The sequence below is a fragment of the Malurus melanocephalus genome, unplaced genomic scaffold, assembly GCF_030028575.1.
Source record: "Malurus melanocephalus ecotype Western Australia unplaced genomic scaffold, MMel_1.1 scaffold_67, whole genome shotgun sequence".
Classification (NCBI taxonomy): domain Eukaryota; kingdom Metazoa; phylum Chordata; class Aves; order Passeriformes; family Maluridae; genus Malurus; species Malurus melanocephalus.
This window is the reverse complement of record NW_026623299.1, coordinates 1,025,115-1,046,100: the sequence shown is the minus strand read 5'-3', so window position 1 is coordinate 1,046,100 and position 20,986 is coordinate 1,025,115. Positions and strand designations below refer to the sequence as shown.

The following is a 20,986-nucleotide window of genomic DNA, read 5'->3' as shown; positions in this document are numbered from 1 at the left end:
TTTGTAAGACTCTTTAGTCAAAAACTACATTTCAAGAGCATTGACCAAGAACTGTGAGAGAATAATGCTTGGCAATGAGTAATAATAAAAATAATAATTCTGAAAATACACTTCAAAACTGTCTATCAATACAGAATAAGATTGACTGCATGATCTTTAAAAATGTGTCCTTGCATAAGACAAACGCCTTCATGAAAACCAATCTTCCCCTTTCCGTGTGTTGTTTGAGGTTTATTAAAGGTTTACCTTTWGTCTATGAACAGCAGCTGTCTCCATCCTGTGAAACACTATGCATAGGGATGAGGCTTTCACACTGCTCACTTTCTTCTGGCATTCTTAAAAGAAACATAGTTATTTRTTTATTTTAAGTCATACAGTAACATTAAATTAGTTGTTACAAAACCAAGACAAGTACCAAGCACTCAGCTGTTTGAACCTCAGCCATKAAAAACATGCAAATACTCCTTAAGTTTATCAAGTGTACTCAAATTTGCACAATTTTCACTGCATGTGGTGGGTACAGRAAGTACCCAGAGGCATCAAGGGCAAACTTGTGACAACCACTAGGAAACTTCTTTTAAAAGGTAAACAGACATCACACCTTTCCATTTTCTGAGCATTGCATCAGTTAATAAATGGATTGGCAGCCACTCCGATTAAGGAATGAGTACACCTGAATATAAAATCAGGTGAAAATAAGCAGARTATGTGTACTGTGGCTTAGAGAAGAGTAGAAAACATTGGAAAGGATAAAGAAGAGACAGGATTATGGTTTGTGACTGCCCTACCTCTGAATTCGATGTTTTCTACAAATAAAGGCAAAAATTCTTCTGATTCCCACCATCACTGGATCCCAGTTGTTATAGTGACATAAAAGAGTTGCAATGAAAAAAGAAAAAAATACAGGTACTGCTCCTGCAAAAAATAACCAGGAAAACTGCACCTGGAATTAAAACACAAACATCATTCACTAATAGCTTGAAAAACAAGTGACATGCTCTACATTTGGAATAATTATTATTTTAAGTTTGATATGCAGTTTGAATTAAACAGTGTAGGTTATTACACACATTTCTATAGCTATTGCTTCTTGTAAAAACTGCATAACCTGTTCCCACTGATCCATTCTTTATAATGGAACACACTGTTTGCCCTGGAAGGTGAATGAAGACTGCTGTTTCCAGTTTTTAGGTTTTTAGCTGTGTTTCTGGTGCTGAGGATAAAGTCTCATAGACATTTCAYGAGTTGGAAAGAGATGATCTTTAAAGTCCCTTCCAAYCCAAACCATTCCATGGTTCTGTAACTCCAAATGGAGAGCACAAGAACAGGAGGAGYCTTGGACCTGCTTTTCAGGATGACAGAGCCACGAGGTGTGGACACGGCCCCCCCGTGTGGAGGAAAAGCTCTAAAACTGAAGACTTTGGAGAAAACTGGTCCAGCTTTGGTACTTGGCTGCCAAGTACTGATGATCCTCCTCAAAGATCTCATAATTTGCAATTGTTAAGCCCTATGTTTCAGCCCTAGAACKGATTTTTAATGAAATTCAGAACCTGTAAGTTGCCAAAAGGARTATTTAATTAGTTATTAGAAACTTGGTTGTAATTTCCTCAGATTTATGTTAGAAAATTACAGAAAAATAAATACTGAGAAATTTAGCAATTATGAGTATTGTATAATTACCATGCTGTTCGACAGTCATGTGAAGGCTGCATGGATTCATATTTTAATCTTTAGATTACAAGCCATGATTTTTGGGGTGTCCTGTGCAGGTCAGGAGTTGGACTGGGTGATCCTGATGGGTCCCTTCCAGCTCAGCACATCCTACGATTATTAGCCATGCTAGTGGCATTCTTGTGCACGTTTCTTTTAAGTGAAAACAAGACTGGCCAGAGGCTCTAACAGGGCAGCTTGAAGCTGGAAGTTTGAATTTCTGTCAGATCACATGAGATGTGGACACTTGAGACTTCAGCGAGCAGAGGCTTCACTTCAGATATTGTGATGTCTGTATGGCAGAGACATGCTTGCACAAATACACTTGTGCAAAAACCTCAAAGTCTACAGCAGTTTGCCTTTGATCAGGGTCCCTCATTTGTGCTTCTAATACTAGTAATTGATATACATCTATAAAATGTTTATTTTTTGCTACCAGCATTAGCTCACATATAAACCTAATCTGAGCTCATGAAAGTGAATTTTGGGGGAGGAGGCTACAGATATTTTATCTCTTGTTTCCTTGATAGCTATCATGAGTTATTTACCATCCCATTACAATTTATGCCTCAAGTGTGTATTGCAGATGCTTCAAGAGCAACATAAATACAATTATCTTACCAACAAGTGTTCTATTATTGTTGGAATCACTGCAGTATTTGCTCTATTAACATGCTGGAATATGCAGGTGATACTAACACAAAACATACTGTATATCATGTGTGCATTACAAAAGTATTTATTGAGGGTATGACTCAATTTTCTTTTCTTATACTTATCCTTCTATTTTTCTGATTTACTTTCCAAAATCCACACTGACATAAAGTAAAAGTAAAATACAAGTCATGAGGGCTTTTTTTTACCGTATTTTTACATGCACAAAATTTGAGAAGTCTAAAGATTCTCATTATAATTTACACTTTGCTTGTGAAAACCTTGAACAGCAAAGATTCTTTTTGGCTGGAAACACACCAAGCGCAAGACTTGACTAATTTCTTGTACCAAATAAACAAGAACAAGCCTACAAGAATTTAATTAKAAGAAATTCTGTAAACAATGATCAAAATTTAGTAGTACCTTACCTTTCGCATGCACATGTCAGCTATTATGGACAGAGGTATTGTAAGGCTTAGGGCAAGTGTGCCTATCAGTGATGAGGTAAGAAAGCAGCCCCTAAAAGACAACAAAATAATAACATTTATACAATTTATTGACAATAAATAATAGTCATAATAAAGARGTCCTACTTAAAAGTTAAAAGACAACTAAAGTAATGCATCAAATGAGGAAGACATTTGATGAACTGTTAGTTACYGTCTAATAATCAAAAATTAACTCACACCATCACACTCCATCATAAATCTGTGAAAGTACATAGAATTCTTAACTAGGCAATTGATGTCTTCTGGGTTGAGSTTTAATTCCCATACCAATCTTTYGAGATGATGGAAATTTCCCTATTTWAYATGTAGTAATTTCATCTAGAAAAATCTGCATTTTGTTTCCAACAGCATAGGAGACTGCCCTGGAATTACAACCAACCTGTCCACAATAAAATGTAAATAYATAAATGGTACAGAATCCAATAAAAATTTATCAGATGGCTAAAAAAAACCCAGAGTCACATCTATCCCTACATTAGTTAGTTGGTAATATGTGGTTRGGTGGAATTAAATGGTATTATTTACTTCCTAAGAAAGCCAAAAAGACCCTAATAGTGACACACTGGACAAGTAAAGAATGGTATCAGCACAAACTCTGAAATTAGCCCCAATCCAAAACTCTAGGGAAAAGGAACTGGAAGTAAAACTTACTCTTTAATTGACTGGAATATCATTCTAAGTCATAAAACAAATATCATGTGTATAACAGAATGTGCATGTCCATGTTCTTACTCCTATACTAGTACTTGATTTTGGGACAAGAGACAATATTTGGGGTTTGGGGGGGTTGGGGTGTTGGTTTGTTATTTTGCCTATGTTGAAATTGCACTTAACCTGATACTGAGCTGTGGTCAGATCCTACAGGATGGCATTAACACCACAAATATATTTAATCAACAAACAAGTTCAATTGCAAAGGAACATATGCTACAATGCATTTATACTTRGCACTGCAGACTGGTGTAAAAGTTTGACAGTAAATGAAAAATCTCATTATTAAATTTCACACATAACTTGAAACTTGAAAAAACAAACAAAAAATCCACGCCCCCAAACAAAACCAAAAGGTTTTGTGGAATTCCAGCTACTCCACCTTGATCTTTTGTTGCATTTTTTTTGTCTCAACACTGCTACAACAGAATTCATACTCTCCTTTTGTTACTGCAACTCTGTAGCACAAAGTCTTTTTGTCTCCAKGTGTTAATTCTGGAATAAGCTAAGCACACAGTATTTTATTTACTACAAGACCGCATCACCTACTTTTAAAAGTTAGCTGTTGTCTTAAAATGACATTGTGACACAATGCTAAAACTGCCTATGTGGACAGAAAAAAAAAAGAAAAAGGAAAGGGCAAAACCCCCAACCTAAAAAAATTGACATCTCAACATTGGAGAATATAGGTAAGAGAACTCATGTGAAAAGTATTCAATGTATGCAGTACATACCACAGCCAGAGGAACTCTGACAAAACTGTTCCAATAAGGCCATTAATGACAATGCACATCCATATCAGTTTATTGGGAAACTCAAATGCTTCAAATCCAGTATAATGAAGCAGGAAGAACCCTGGCCACAGCAGCAGGAGATTAAACAGTCCTACAAAACCTGAGTATAAAAACAGTATTAAGTAAATCACAATAAATATTCTTCAACATAACCAAAATCTCAGCTAAAATCTGCTATTTTTACAACATGCATATAGAAAAGCAGCCATGAAGCAGTATTTTAAATCCTTCAAAGGAAACAAATATAAGAATTTTAAGCTGAAATGCACAAACAAAAATTGCGTCAGGTTTCAAATTGAAGAGAAAACAAAATTCAAAATTTCATTAAGTCAGTTGGACTGTCTGCATTCTTACAGGCAGTTACATCTCATTTTTAACACTCTAAACATGAAACAATTCACACAACCAGTCCCTAAAGGACACATAACCATGGGAGTAAGAGGCTTTCTCTACTTCTTTGACTTTCTAGGCCCCTTTACCACTCACAGACAGTTCAGTGCTTGAAAGCAGATCATTTAATTGCACACTGAATTAAAACTTTCAACAAAGTTATTTTTGGTCTTACCAAAGAACATTGGTATGTCAAGTTTATCTTCTCTATCTACTTTCCTTTTTATCATGACTATGTACACAGCATACAGCATTGCTCCTACAAGAGACCAAAGGGAACCTGGAAAAATAGAAAAAATACTCCCTTGAGACATGCAAACATGTTATGCACTAGGATCAATTCTCCTAAACCTCTGCTGATCACAGAATGCAAAATATGGAAAAGATGTAGAAAGTCTAAAATGTAAACACTTTCCCAATATATGCACAGGGTGAAAAAATATCACAAATGGCAAGTTTTAGAAGTTGAAACTAAAAAGCCAGATTGTGAAATGTTACATGAATAAAAGATATAGAGCTTGCTATATGACTGCTTAGTACTGTCAGATGTTAACTCATCCCTGCATATTCCAGGATTAAAACCTGTAAGTAAATACCTATTGTATCTTTTCCAGCAGATTTTTCAGATCCAGAGAGGTTAACAAGTACCACACCACCAATGCTAGCAAAAAAAAGAAGAAATGTGAAATGTTACTCAAGAATTTCTTTACCCAAAAAAAAACAGATAAAAGAAAGAGAAAAACAAATGTACAGTTCTATCTTTAAGCATTTTTAGTTAATCAAAACCCACTTCTGGAAAGTCAAAGGAGTTCTCTATTGCTAAGGCATGATTCTAAGTTAAAACAACCAACTCCACTTTTAACTTCCCAGAACCAGGCATTCAATAAACAAGACTGACAACACTGAATGCTTCTTCCTTTCTCAGCATTTACACAAAAATAAAATACAATTAAACAACAAGAAAGTAAGTTCACATATTTCCAACAGAAACCTGATTAATCTAACTTCCCACAGAAGAAGGAGATTTAGTAATGGTTCATGATATGAAGCATTTAAAAACACTTAATTTACTTGCTCAATTCATCTGTGAAATAAGGATTTTTTACAAAGTCATGGGTATTATTTACTGTCACAGATAGCACAGGTAAAGTAGACAGAGTTCTCCTCTCACTGTATCAGGGAGTTTTTGACCAAATGTTCCCTCCCATTATCTTACCTTAAAATAACAGCTAATAATTTGGACAGGGTAAAACGATCTCCACTGTTGCTGGGAAAGACTGCAGCTAAGATTAAAGTAAAAAGTCCTGCAAGAGAAATTCAGAAGAGTTTACACAAGCCGTTTGTTCAGAAAACTGCAAGAGCTTTAAACCTAGTACACCCCCAATATGTCTTTAATACATAGACATACATACACAAAAAGCAGGGGAATTGTGAGGGTACCTAAAAAACTTCTGCAAAGATGCACAATGAATTTTCTAAAAACACATATTCAATGGCTTTAAGCCAAAATCTCAGGTCAAAACGTTACATAAATCCACTGTAACAAGAAGTTTTTATGTTATAAACAGCCTTATAATGAGTATCTGGTGGTGTAAAAATAACTTACCAGAGGTTGATGACAAGATATTGACAATGGCAACTTGAGTATCTGACAGAGCTTCTTGGTATGAGAAATTTGCCAAGAACCACTGGRGAAAAAGARAAAWAAYTTTGTTGTAAMAYGGGTAACAACAACAGAGCTTAAATTTCTCAGTGCAATAAAATCCTACTTTAAGAAAAAACAATTATTTAACCAAAAATAAAATCAGAACTAATTTTTTATCTTAAAGAGACTTCTAATTTCTATTTAAGTGGCAGGGCCATTAAAAGACAGAAGCAAACTTAGAATGAAACACATTCAAGTACATGTTTAATAACGAAATAACATACTTCWGAACTTAAAATTAAAATGACATTATAATAGCTAGTCTGTAGTAACTAAAGGTAATTTTAACTTGTTTTGGAGTGCTTCAAGATGATAACTGCACAAGGGCTGCAAAGAAATTTCAGTAATGCATGTATGTGATATTAGCCTAATGAGGTTTTTTGAGAGTACTCAAAACGAGCACACATCTCCACTGTTAAAAACAAGCATAAAATGGCAAGTGTTTTCTCACTTCTTGATTGAGATCTCATTAATAAGATCTCAGATATATTCTGAGGGACGTAACTACTCTCTAGTCTTACGTGGAAATATTCATAAAGTCCAAGAAGAAACACATGTATGTGCTAGCAGTGTCCAGCATAAACAGGATTTATTTTGGGCATGAGGTCTCTACCCTAGAAAAAATTACACCACCATTTTCTGGTAAACGCACCAGTGGTATTATTGTTATTATTATTATTGATGATAATAATAATAGTAATACCAGTAATTTTTAAAGAGTCCTATTTCCTGAGGAAAAACTGTGGTGGGTCCACACTAGAGAGAACCTATTTGGCAGGACCACTGAAGCTGCTTCTGGAAAAGGTATCACTGATCTGCCCTCTACATTTGTACTGTTATCTCTCTCTCCCCCCAACAACTGAGGCAGAAACATTAGCCACCAACAGATTCATGAGTAAATCTTGCCCAGGAAAGTTTTACTTATAGTATATTTATAAAATAAGGCTTATAGAACACAAGTCATTTTAATACTTTTTCACTATTATTAYACAAGTTTTAAATGCATCTATACTTTTCTGAAAGAAATGGAGMACATACCACAAAGCAAAAGAAAAAGCTAATTTTTGCTACTTGGCTTGCAGTGAGTTTTCCTACAGTTTTTAAGATTGATTCCTGCTCCTTCACTGTTGGATATGACATTCGGGACAGCTTTGCTTCCAAAGCATGGCTTGAKGGGAGCTGCCGAATCTCCATGATATTACTGAACCTCACACGAGGCTTTTTGGGTGCTTGAGTGAAGGGAAGAAAAGAAAAACAAGAAAATATTCACTTTATCATTAAATTTTCTGAGTCAACACAATATGCAAATAAAACTATAATGTTCTAACACACCATTGATTACAATATTGTACAAATAACAGGTTTCTATGMAAACAGAAGACTTAATAGAATTTATTAAACTAATATTTTGCTATTCAGGAGGCCACTAATAAGGCAAAGCACAATAAATTACTGTTTTCAATCAGTAATTTGTCCACCCATGAAACCYTCACTGAAAAGCACCACCCCTGCTCCCTGTCAAAAAGATCAACAAAAGGTAACAACACGTTTTTAGACAGGAGTTATTCCACATTAACAAACATTACATATATAAGATTTTCTTTAATTGTCTAATAGCCAAACAGCCAAAACCTACACAACTAYACACAACTGCAAGGACAATGTTTCATTCAGAAGATTAAAGTCCAACAGACCTCAAAGCTTAGCAGAGACCATAAAATCACTTGCCCTTTTGAAATCCACTCTCTAACTAATCTTGCAAACTAGAATCAGGTTGCATTTATAAGATTATTTAAGTATCACTAATTTCCTGAGCAAAGAAAACATGGCACTACACATTGCAGGTAAATATTAGCCTAAATCCATATAAAACAATACCTAATTTCCTAAAAAAAGTAAAGGGAAAGCTGCAGCTGGAACAATTCTGAAGTGATTGGTGCATGYTGCCACAGGAAGGAGAACCTACTGATGTGGTTCTTAACATGTGCCATCTAGAAATTAAGAAACTTCCCCTTTTATAAGGCAGGACTCTTTTGCTGAGGATTGTGTAACTGGATGTTTTGAAGCCAACTTTTCTATAATTGTCTGGGATAGTTAGGCCTGTTTCAGGTACTATCACAAGATAGTGAGGCTTAAATAAAACCAGAACGCACATAGACTTAAAATTCTTACTTTGACTGCTTTGCTCCTGCTCTAAAAAGGACAATAGCTTGTTTTTCCAGAGGCTGACTCACTGCTGCTGGTCTTACAAGCCCAGAAGGAAAGAATCACAAGTACTGAACCCAGCTGGTCCCTTGAGATAAACATAGGCTGGATCTGTAGTGACCAAGAAAGGTAAACTGAACGACAGGCCTATGTTTTCTCTACCTGAAAGTAAATATATGAAACTGCAATTCATGCAATAAGAGATTTCAGAAARGAGAAAAAAGGAAAAGAAAGTGGGGGAGGGAGGGGGAAGAAGCAAGTCCTGCAACAAACAGCAACTACAGTAAACAAAGAGAAAAGCAATTCCTTCACCRAAGAGCTAACATTACAGCATTCCAAAAGTCTTTACTCACTTTTCTCTGCATCACTACTATTACTGCCATTTTTTTCAGCTGGTAAATCATGAAACTTTACAGGAACATATAAAGGTTCACTCTGCAATGAATCAATATAAGTAAAAATACAGTTAAGCAGGATATATAAATYATAAGCAGTAGAATTAATTTAGTTAATTAAAAATAAAGAAAAGCTTGGTGAATARAATCAAACTTAAAGTGGGKTTGCACACAGTRGATTGACTTTAGGCATGAACAGATCAAAAATGTTCATGCATAAAGTAAATTGTATGTTACAGATAYTGGTAAAACACAATACTTAAAAWGAAGCACTGTGCACTTTTGTGTACATCCTCATGAACACAAAACTTATGTTAAGAACATTCAAACCTACTGATTAAAATTACAAAATAAGTCATTGATATACAGATATTTCATTAGAACTATAGCTTCTGTCCAAATTATAAACTAGAAACATGAAATACAGAACATATACACAAAAATTTATGTACTCATTTTCCTCCCTTGACCCTCCAACCTCATAAACTAGAATGAAACATCAAAAAACTTTGGGAAAGGAACTACAATATATAAAGCACTTAAAAGTATATTGAGCAATAAAATTTTCTGCTAATAAGACAAGTTTTAAGCTGCTTGTTTAGAATAAATTAATAAATTGTAAGAGTGAAGTAATGAAAAAGATCTGGTGGTTGCATTTTCATTAGGCTCCCTGTTTAGGATCAGAATTTTGGTGGATGTTTAAATTAATGCAAAATTGTCTAGGTTTCTAGAGTCACATGATCTTAATGAATTGAGCACAATAAGATTYTATTCTTAAATGTATATAGATAAAGTTAAAAATCCCCCAAAAACTAAATTAAGAATATATCTGAAGAAATGGCTCTTCAAAGAATTCTGTGTAAAATATCCACACAGCAGTTTGCCAATTGCTTCCCCCACTCTATTACAGAGTTGGTACTGAGTTGAATGTGTGAAGGTTTTCTTTGCACAAGACAATATTTCTTTGCCAAACTACTACAGAAACATTCAAGGAAGTGCTGAGAACCCATATTTCTTATAATAAGCAATATCATTATTTGCAGCACTTATTAGTAACATATAAGCATATAAGTTACCAATCCCCTTTGTCAAAACCTATTACAGTTAAAACTGCCATATTTTTTAAACAGTAAGTCTGRACAGTTGTGCCATGTTATTGTAAAGCAGTGACCTTCATAAATCAAGGCACTTACCAGAGAACTGTTTACAGTGGTATCTGTTGTACAAGCAGCAAAATAACCTTCAGCATCTGCAAACTAATTACAGAAATTTAAATGTAACAATCTATCGAGGCAAAGTTATTGGTAACTAATATTTTGGAAGATTTTTTAATAACTTTTTCCATAATTCTGTCACAATTCCCCCTTCCTCCTCAGCCCTCCTCCCCAATACCAAGAGGGCTTACAAGTTCATTTAATAATTTCAGTACTTCCTTGTACATCTTGAAGAACCCCACTGAATTCAACTAGCCAGGTATGAATGCAGGATGAGGCCCTTGRAATACAGAAAACCTGCAAAGTTCAGCCTTAGGGACACATTCTTCACTAAATGATTGTGCATCTGTTAACAACAAGCTGCTTCTTTCTTCATTTTATTGAGGCAAAGTTCCTTTTCYTCTTCCTTTCTGCACCTTACCAAACCCATGTTCCCTGACCTGCAGCTTGCTGTCCTACCATAATGACAGCAAATCTATTAAACAAAGCCTCTAATGTGAAAGAGAGCTTTAAAGTAGGGTGTGAGTGTTTACCCAMGCAATCATTACTGAAATAAAACCCTATAAATGGATATTTTTCCAGGTTAATAAAGACATTTTAAAGGCACTTGCAATAGTTATAGAGTTGAATATTTAACTACACGCCTTCAGGGGGAAGGAATCTTCTAACTGTACGTGATAGTCTTGTCTACACTTTTCTTTTGAACAAAGACAAACATCAGATATAATGACTATTTCCTCATAGTAAAAATGAAATTCCAGAAGCAGTGCCATGAGTGCCACACACAATATGTGGCAAACTGGGCACTCTTGCTCATTGGATTCCAGTTCATATTTCATTACTGTCAGTAGAGAAATTAAGTTCTGTTTATTCTCCAATTATCTTATGAAGATTCTGAACAACACCAAGTCTAATACGTTTTATACTATGCACAGACACTAGGTATTAAAAGCTCATCTAGCAAAAATTGTATCAAGATATCAGCCAACTTTAAATGCTCTATGGTGTTTARCTCAAGAATTTTATAAAGAGAAAATTTTTAGTTGTTCTTTGTGTTTTGTCTTCTTTTAACAAAAAATAATTTGGATAGAAGTCATGCCACACTTTAAATATGTTATGCCTACAACTGTCACTATCAGTCAAGTCTAACATATCCAGAAAATCTGAAGTCAGTTCCTTTCACACAAGCTATTTTCTATAAAGACATGTTGATTAACAGCATGTTCTTGGATCACATTTTTTGTTATTTTAATGTGAGATTAGTATCAGGCCAAATGCCTTACTGCTTCCTGAGTGCTGCTGTTCAGCACTTTGAAACACTGGCACAAAACAACTGCTCTTCYCAGCCTCTCAGAATAAAATATCAAGTATTTCTGTCCAGAAAAACAGTATTAGGTTCTAGCACAAGCGATGCCTAACTATGGAATGGGCATTAGAAGGTCACTCACGCAAAAGGCTATTAAAAAGCAGTATTAACAACAACAACAAAACTGTAATTCTACCACCCTTCCTAAATGTAGCTTTAAAACTGTCAAAACAGTTAGCAAACAGGTCGTAGTTGTGCCAGAGACAAAATTAGTCACTTCCAAAAATCAACCACAATGTCTGAGTCTGATTCCATTGGCTACAGATGTTGGGGGAGTTAAAGGGAGAGAGCCAACAGTGGTGAGGTTCATAAGCTCCTGTTWAGAGGAATTATCCTCTGCAATTGTYCAGGACAMAATACMAGGACCAAGGGTCTGGCCCAGTAGAGCATTCCTTACAACTCCTGACACATCTCATGTTTCTTTTTCTTGACTCACATCCTTTCACATGACAACTGTTTTGGCTGCCACGTCTTCCTGTGTCATGATTCAGTTCATATCTCAAATATGTAAACTTTGCTCATCTCCAGCACCTATTTAAAGGGTTTTTTCCTATACAAACTTAAACAAATATCACAACATTTACAGTTACAATACTTACAAAAGCTGCATGTCTTCCACGAAACCCACGAGTACACTGTTGCCTCCATGGTTTCCAAACAATAAATCCCAAGAGGTATAGAACAAACATGGATGTTTTTGCAAATGTACTGAAAAAGGGTTTGTTGTACCTTGTAAAMACATACTGTGGAAAGAAAATAATTGCAGTATCCAAAATTACCAAATAGTTAAGAATTCACAAAAYGAATGAACAGGTGTAAGTACATAGTCCAGATCAGCCTGGTTCTCAAAATAACAGTGCTGCAAGTACAGGCATTGATGAGCAAAAGAACCAAGTGGCCCTACCTATTTTGGGGGAACCTTCTCACAAGCTACCTCCAATGCAAAAAAAAAAAGGCACTGAGCCTGTTTGCAAGATACGAGTAATAAATAGCTTTTCTCCAGTGGCATTGAATCCCACCAGGCATGTTCATATCCCACTGAACTCAAATAGCACTGCAAATACATTTACATACAAATATTTTCTAAAWTAAAAACCTCTTTTATAAGCAATAACAGAGTAATCATAAATTAGAARATATTCCTTTGGCTAAATAATATTTCAGTATCAAGAGTGACTCCACCAGCTCATTGCAAAAAATGTTTTATTAATATCACATGATAAGCACAAACATTTGTATATGCTTAGTTTCAAAACTGATATARAACTTAATGACAGTTCAGAAAACTGAATTTAATCATAATTCACTAAAAACTCAATTTGCATTGCTAAAGCTCATTTTTAAGTCCTAAAACTTAACATAAAGTAAATACCACAACAGTTTCATTATGGTGAATATATGAACTAGATGCAATTACAGGGCTTAAACTTCATGACCTGAGTCCTTTCATCTTGGACTTCTGGGTGTTCTCAAATACAATTCACCACATCACTCAGCCTGTCATGTCACAGCTCATTTGAAACTTTTTGGGAACCATATGGGCATTATTTTAATCAATATGGCAATAAACAAAATTAACTCCCTAAGCACAGAGTTATGAGCTTATGCTRTTTAATTTTCAAGTCATCAGTAACACCGTCTGTCTCAAAAGAAAGACACTAAATTGAGCTTATTAGTAACTTTGAGTGGATTCAGGCTAATAACCAAGTTTCTGAGGCATCTTTCTCTTTTACTCTCCCTTTAAGATACATGGAACAATACTTACAGAAGTGAGTTCTGAAGAGGCCACCCAGATCACATCAACCAGGAGGAGAATGACAATTCCTAAAGCCATTCGCCTGCGCTGAGTGGATGAACTGCTCTGGGAGCTCATCCGGTTCATGATAAAAACCCACACCATTTGGAACCTAGGCAAGAGATACAGAAATAAAACACAAAAGATTACAGTGACACACAAAAAGATAAACACTGGGGGCAACTGTTTTATATCTATGAACAGGACCCAACATGCAAGGATAGGCCTGTGCTTGTTAAAAAGCAGATCTTCCACAGATCTGGCAGGAAATTTTCAGAGGTATTGGGGACAGTTAGAAAGTAAATCTTGACTTTTCAACAATTTATCACCTGCTTCAGCACTGAAGTAAGCAAAAGTAGGTAAAACATAATGCCTTTTTGGAATTTATGCTACAAATTCTGCAAAATTTGAAACCACTATGTTTTGGTAAATTCAAATACCTGACAGTATAAATTAGATTGATGTGTTGTGACAAATGTCAGAAATGTGTTTAAACTTAGATGCATTCAACAAACATTTCTGAAGACACTTGGGTAAATTACAACCCCTTGGTGATTTGAGAAAAAAAAAAAAAAGAATAAATAACTGTAAACTTTAAAAAGCAGACTACATATGCAGTTCAATTAAAAAGAAATATATAGCTATTTGGTAATTTATGAAATACAGGCATGAACCGAATCTAGTAAAAATCTATTAAAAACCCTAATGCTACTAGAAGGGAATTCAGATTTGTAACACAGCTTCATGACTGCCCATTGCAAAGCCTAAATTTATGGAAGGCCTAAAYTTAGGAGAACTTTCAATTATATTACTAAAAAGCTTCAAATACAAGTGACAGAGACTGATGACTCATTCATTGCTCTACTTGTACTAAAATCTTTTACAAACTCTAATGAATGTCAGTGACACATGTATGTGGTATTTCTATGATTAACATTAACGTATTTATGCATATATTTTTTAAGAACAATTTATTAAGAGTTCATTAACCAGAGAACACATAGTTTGCCATAAACTCAAACATTCACTATCTCTGAGAGAACTGCTCAAGGAACTGCAACTTGAGCCACCTTTACAGAGCAGCTTCTGACTTTCACAGTAAATACAGGTCATTTACTTTGCCAATATTGTTTGGTGAATTTAAATTGAACTTTGTTTTGTCCACACATGACAACATACAAATACTTCCTGYCTTTTCATTATTTACAAATTATTTATGAAAGACACAGTGCTAACTACAATGTCCTCAGCATGGAAGGTACATTTATTTTCTACAGAGCAGCCTGTTCCTCAGATTAATGATTTAAATATCCATTTATGCACAAATGCATTGGAGATCACAGCACTGTTTCCTGCTCTGACTCATATCTCTCCTTTGCAAAAGTCTCTGCCATGTTCAAATCCTGACACTTTTTTCTCCATTTCTTAGAGTGCTTCTTTCAAAAGAAAAATGAACAGGCAGAGTTCCTGAAGTATAATTATACCACTGGATCTATGCTGATATATTCCATGTGTGGGCATCAGTTCTGGATAATTACTCTGCTTTTCTGATAGAATGGTGGGACTGACAAAAGAAAGCAGAAATCTGTAAGTAGGGAGGGACAAAATTATGAAAGACTCAGCATGGAATTACAGTTTTTACTTGATAGAGAATAAAGGAGAAAACATTCATTCTCAAAGAGAGAGTAAGTAAGTAAGTGTATTATCTTCAACTCGAGCAAACATAAAGGTTTTCATGCTTGAAAGCTTATAAACGTTTTTTCAGTTTTAATGARTTTGTCTAATAGACCCTACATATTAAAACTCTACAAACTTTGCCTTCATTTTATCATGACTAATAGCCTACAAGCCATTACATGAGGTTACATTTTATATATAGCCTAGAAATTGCTCATGGGTTTGCGTAACCTGCATCTAAAATGGAAGCTGGGGGTAAAAGAGTTCAAAACAAGCTGGAAGGAAGAAATCTCAATTCCTGTCAGGCTGTTGCTCAATACATGGATAAGTGTAAAGTATCCTACAACTGGAAAGCACTGCAGCCTTCCACCAGTTCTGTGCTGCAGAGAGGAGGGAGAGGCAGCTGGGGAGACAGGAGGGARTGGCAGCAGCCTGATCAACTGGACATCTCTGCATCAGATGCTCCCTCACACCTACAGCTCTGCTGCTCCCACCACAARCTGCTTCAAAGCACACAGCACACACACTCTGTGAACAGAGATCATGCACAGATAACGTTCACAGTCTGCAGTTACTTAATCTTGTACTCAGCTTGTCTGCATTAGGCTTGTACAAATCCCTTGCTTTCAAATCCCTCAACAGGAGCGAGGTAAAGGATGATGGAATATCCAGTACTTCTTAAATAAGAGGTTACACATAAATTTCTTCACAGTCTAGGTACTTTTTACACCATTTCTTCTGTACCTTTGATAAGTAGATGTTAAAATTCTAAATAAAGAGCCCATAATTATGCCTTGAAGTTGAAATCCTTTATATATTACAGTAAGAGCAGCTATTACTTTCTCATCTGACTACCAAGTGTCTTTTTAATATTTCTATGTGCCTAATATAGCCCTTTGTTTGATCCTTCCCTAACAAGGCAAAAAACTTAACAAGAAAAGGTGACGACAAAGTACAGTACAATTGCCTTCAAGATAATAGTTAACTAAAAAAGTTACAAAGCAGAATGCTAAAATGCCTATAAACATTAGGCAGAMATTCAAAAGTCTACTAAAACCTAAATACTTACTAAGTTTTAGGACAGAATTCAAACCTTGTAAAATATCACACAAAATGCAAAGACAGACTGAGACTACTACTTTGAGAAGTTTTTAGCCAGACACATTATCGCAGTTATTAACTCCTGAACTTGCAATGAAATACAATTCCATACTTTTCTTTATRTTTGGCTTCTGTACATTCTATGCTCTGATAGAAATGAATACACAAGAACAAGATTTTCTATTCTCATATTACCTTTCACAATAACCATAAAAAAGAAACGAAAGTGGTGACTAACAAACTTCACACTTCATGTCAAAGTGAAGATAGTCTCCTGAAAAAAAASCAAAAAAAAAGYAAAGTGTGAAACGTKGTGTGCATAGGCACATTAAGCATTTATCTTTGTAAAATATGGTCTAAAATTTCAAATTCCATAAATGTCTGCTGCAGCTCAAGTCCTAGGCTGTGGGCATACAGATCTAGAACCTTAAGACTTGGTCTGCATCAAAAATGCCAACAGGACAGCACTGAAGTGCAAGAAAACAGGATCCTTTAGTACTTTTGATATTACAAAGAACATGATCCCTTCCTTATGAGCTGACTATAGGAGGTTCATGAGGGGCAAGAGTCTGATGATGTAAAGTTCTGATTTTTTAAGCTATGCAGAGAAAGGCACTATTTCTTAAGTGTACATTCCTAAGCAAAAAATTTAAACATTAGAACGAGGAAGGTAATGGAGGAACACATAGGCCTGCTGGCCTTAAAATAATCTAGAAAGATAAGGCACCTGCTTTTGTGTCTATGTAATGTCTTGTGGAAGCTCAGTATCTTTCCTTAAATGGACACAGCATTATTACTCTTTTAAAACAAAACACCTCCTTACCTAAAACTTTTTTTTATAATTTTTAAACTCAAATCCTATGAACACATTCCATAAAATCAAATTTAAAAGGGCTATATAGAAAAACAAACATTATACAAAATAGAGCTGTAAGTTTTATTGCCTGGAAGTGCGGCATTTTTTATTATTATTATTATTATTATTATTATTATTATTATTCCTGTGAAATGTTGCTAAGCTCTGTTTTAGGGGTATTCTGAACCAAGAGGAGTCACAAATTATGCTAAACAGTCTCAAATTAGTGTCCCAAACAGAAGTGGAAGCAAGGGCAGAACTACATGCGTACTGTAAATCYTGCTTCTGATCACCTGTTAAGCACRGCTGAGAGTTTTTAAACTGTTAACTGGGGGCAGTAACTAAATTCATGCTTTTCACCTCTTACATTAAGGGGTAACTTATAAAGATGGACCCCCACAATCTATGGTTCAGCCCACACTGAACTCAACAACATTTACACACAGCAAGTTCAAACATTTTCCAGAATGTACCAAATGACCATAACTGCTTAAAACAAATACACAAACTGGAAGACACATTTTTAAGACACATGTATGTGATTATCCATCTTCTTTTCCACAAAGACAATGCTCACTGTAGATCCTGAACACCAAGCAATTGTGTGTTCTGTACATTCTATCAGAGCATAGAATGTACAGAACCACAGAATATTCTGAGCTGGAAGGGACCCACAAGGATCTTCAAGTCCAATTCTCAAGTGAATGGCACATACAGGGACTTGAAGCCACCACCTTGGCATTATTATTGCAGGATTTTACCCTTAAAAAACATTTAATTTATCAAGTGCACGAASTTACGATAAATTTAAGCCACCAGAAGACATAGAGACCACAGCAGAAATTATGGTTTAAAAGCAAATAACTTATTCTACTCTAYTAATAGAGCAGAAACTTCAGCATGCTTGCCTTTTGTTTCCATTATTAGAAAATAAATATGCTTCCCACATGGTGTAACTTTAAACCATGAAACCATTTACACCAGCTRAAATTTTACGTTTAAAGGAATATTAATTTAAAAGGCATTTCTTAATATCATCATAACTTTCACCAATTAGCATCGAGGTCTTCTAAAGAATTTTAAAAATKTATTTACCATTCCAACAGTCTTAGAGTTGGTGCTGTCATCTTGTAGAACCATTTTTCAGACAGTTACATGAAGATCTTCTGAAAAATAAACATTAAAATTTTTCTTGTCATGACACTGTACTTTGATTTTTAAATGTTGCAGCACCCTAGATCATGTAAGAAGAGTCACCACCTTAATTTATGATGTCAAAAAGTTAGAAAAAGTTGTCTCACTTTGTGTATTCTACAGTGCACATTCACACAGCTGACTGCACTGAAGCCAACAGGCTCAGCATCCTGTCCAACCCTGCTTTTCTGAAAATGCAAAAAGCAGCTTCTGAGGGCAGGAGATATAACATTGATACTTGATGCACAATCATATGTGAACAGCATCAAATGTTTCTTTGTGCAGATTATTTCCACATTTAAAAGTTCCACCCAAAAAGAGAAAATCACATGAAATTCACTAACTTTTACTGCACTGACAATTAGGGAAGAGAACATTTGTAAGTCAAAGAACTGCCAAATCATTGCAAAACAGCACTATTGCTATTGTTGCTATTCTAGGAGGAAAACACACAGGCTGTCTCTCCCCCCACCACAAAAAAAAAGAAAAAGAGGAAAAAAATACATAAGAATGACTAAAGACACAGAACAGCAGCTCAGTCACAAACTATGGTGCAAGCAAGTCAAGTGGAAATTCTTCCTTGTATTTACTCAAGATTATTTCATATACAATTTGAAAGACAACATATCAAGATAATGCTTGCAAGCAAAATAAATGGGTTTAGTTTTTCCAGTTATACCAGCTGCTCCAACAATTCAAGTTCTGGGATACAACCTCCTCCCCCTCTTAACATGYTCTGTCATCATGTGATTCTTGTTTCATATTTGATTACTTTTGAGATAAGAGAAACAGAGACATTGCTTTCACTTTAACCAGAAAAAGAAAGCTGAAAAAGAACTGATTTACATTTTATGTCAAAATCTGTAAGCATACATTAAAGCAACACTAATCTAATACAATTCAACTTCCAAAGTGTACCCTGAGATGCGGCCAAAGGCAAGAATATTCAGGAGAGATGGAGAGGTGAGCCTTATGCAACATGACTATTGCATTCACCACAGTCCTGTCATTTTTTTATTCGAAAAGTTTCCTGTATGATCTACAGAATATAGGAAAGCAAAAGATACAAAAAAGCAACGAAGTTTTCCATGCCAGTACTGCGTACTGCAAGTAGAGATCATTGTTTCTATCTAAACAAGAAGTTACACAAGACCAAAGTTTCCACAGAAAACATATTAATTTTATTACCAAAATAGGAGAATTTAGCTTAAYATAAAGACATTGTTTTAGGAATCTGGTGGTAYGTAACAGTCATACTATCAARCTRTCATGACACAGCTGATYTGGGTACCTAAGAAACAAACAGAAMATGAATGTTTGAATGTCTTCATGARTGAAAGGAGAAAGTTTCCTATTCAGCACTTACTCAAAATTCATGAGACAATGCTTCAAACAAATTCTCCTATATAGAACTAATAATGCAGAGTATTAATCTGTYCAATACTTCAGAGTCCTTACCACCTACCAGCCTATCCAAGCACAGAGTTCCCAGTTTGTTCCTACAGCACCTTCAGCAAGCCTGTGACACTGCTGGACTTGAAGTCTGCACTGAGTCAGAAATACCCAAGTTTCAGGTCTGCAGAGTAAAAGTTGACAAGCAGAAAAGACATTGACCTCCTTGTTATTCTTGTMCAGGAACATTAGGAGAAAAAACTCCATGTCAAACTGCCAAGGCCTCTCTAAGCCTCACCATGCACAGGGCAATCTCTCAGCACCRGTAGCTCCACATTTAACATCAGCTAAGGATTACAAATGACATCCATTTCACATGCTGCAGATCTAATCTTGTCTAGTGCAAGGACTAAACATATCGTGCTTTGTCACAGGATATACAGACACAGATCCCTGATAAGAACCAGCACGGCAGCTTTCAGCTAGACACTCTGGCAGCTGAAAGCTGAGCCTTCCAGGCAAAGTAGAAATCGGCAAAATTACCACACTCAGAGTAAAGGGGGTCTCCTTAACAACAGATATCTTTGGGGAAAAGTAGCAGAAACAAAGAGAAGGAAATGATAAGTATTCTTAATGCTTCAGAGAAAAGTGGATGCCTAAGAAAAAATATATACGGCTCAAGTCCTGGGGATCTCAGGAGAGAAAGGAAAAGTGTGATGGACTGGCACCTGAAACACTGGAGACCGCAGGAGGAAAGGGAGCTGCAGCCCAAGGAGAGAATGCAGGGACCAGCCCCCAACCTCCGGCGAGTCAGGACAGTGGTGCCAGCTCAGAGTCACTGAATMAATTAGAGTAGAAAAACCTCCGAGATCACCTGTGACCAAACACCACCRTGTCAACCASACCATGGCACTGAGGGCCACGTCCAGCCTTTCCTTAAACACTTCCAGSGACGGTGACTCCACCACCTCCCTGAGGAGTTCATTTCAAGGTTTAATCACCTTTTTGCGAAGAAATTACTCTTAATGTCCTCCCCTGGCGCAGCTYAAGGCTACGTCCTCTTGTCCTGTCACTGTTACTTGGGGCAGAGCCTGACCCCACCTGGCTACAGCCCCTGTCAGAGAGTTACAGAGAACGAGAAGGTGCCCCCTGAACCTCCTTCCTTCAGGCTGAGCCMCTCCCAACTTTCTCAAGCCCTGCTCACAGGGATTGTGCTCCAGAYCGTTCACCAGCCCCGCTGCCCTTCCCCGGACACGCTCCAGCGCCTCAGTGCCTTTCCTGTGCGAGCGCACAGAACCGGACACGGAACTCGAGGCGT

At 36.0% G+C, this 20,986-nt stretch overlaps 1 protein-coding gene across 3 annotated transcripts in view; it reads right to left on the bottom strand.

The window, feature by feature from the left end:
- The window catches only part of SLC35F5 (solute carrier family 35 member F5), a 130,446-nt gene that overhangs the window by 109,050 nt on the left and 410 nt on the right, over window positions 1–20,986 (bottom strand). For 2 of the 3 annotated variants that reach the window (XM_057366534.1, XM_057366531.1), the window contains exons 2-16: window positions 18,178–18,248; window positions 16,422–16,500; window positions 13,419–13,560; window positions 12,253–12,396; window positions 10,267–10,329; window positions 9,032–9,113; window positions 7,512–7,702; window positions 6,375–6,456; window positions 5,985–6,072; window positions 5,365–5,429; window positions 4,944–5,048; window positions 4,319–4,478; window positions 2,793–2,883; window positions 789–943; window positions 247–335 (exon numbers count right to left, since the gene is read on the bottom strand). In XM_057366534.1, coding sequence (XP_057222517.1) covers window positions 254–335; window positions 789–943; window positions 2,793–2,883; window positions 4,319–4,478; window positions 4,944–5,048; window positions 5,365–5,429; window positions 5,985–6,072; window positions 6,375–6,456; window positions 7,512–7,702; window positions 9,032–9,113; window positions 10,267–10,329; window positions 12,253–12,396; window positions 13,419–13,553 — 1,443 coding nt within the window. In that variant the 5' untranslated portion in view covers window positions 13,554–13,560; window positions 16,422–16,500; window positions 18,178–18,248 and the 3' untranslated portion in view covers window positions 247–253. Of the gene's footprint in view, window positions 1–246; window positions 336–788; window positions 944–2,792; window positions 2,884–4,318; window positions 4,479–4,943; window positions 5,049–5,364; window positions 5,430–5,984; window positions 6,073–6,374; window positions 6,457–7,511; window positions 7,703–9,031; window positions 9,114–10,266; window positions 10,330–12,252; window positions 12,397–13,418; window positions 13,561–16,421; window positions 16,501–18,177; window positions 18,249–19,741; window positions 19,853–20,986 lie in introns of all 3 variants that reach the window. The other variant, XM_057366533.1, reaches the window with a different exon arrangement.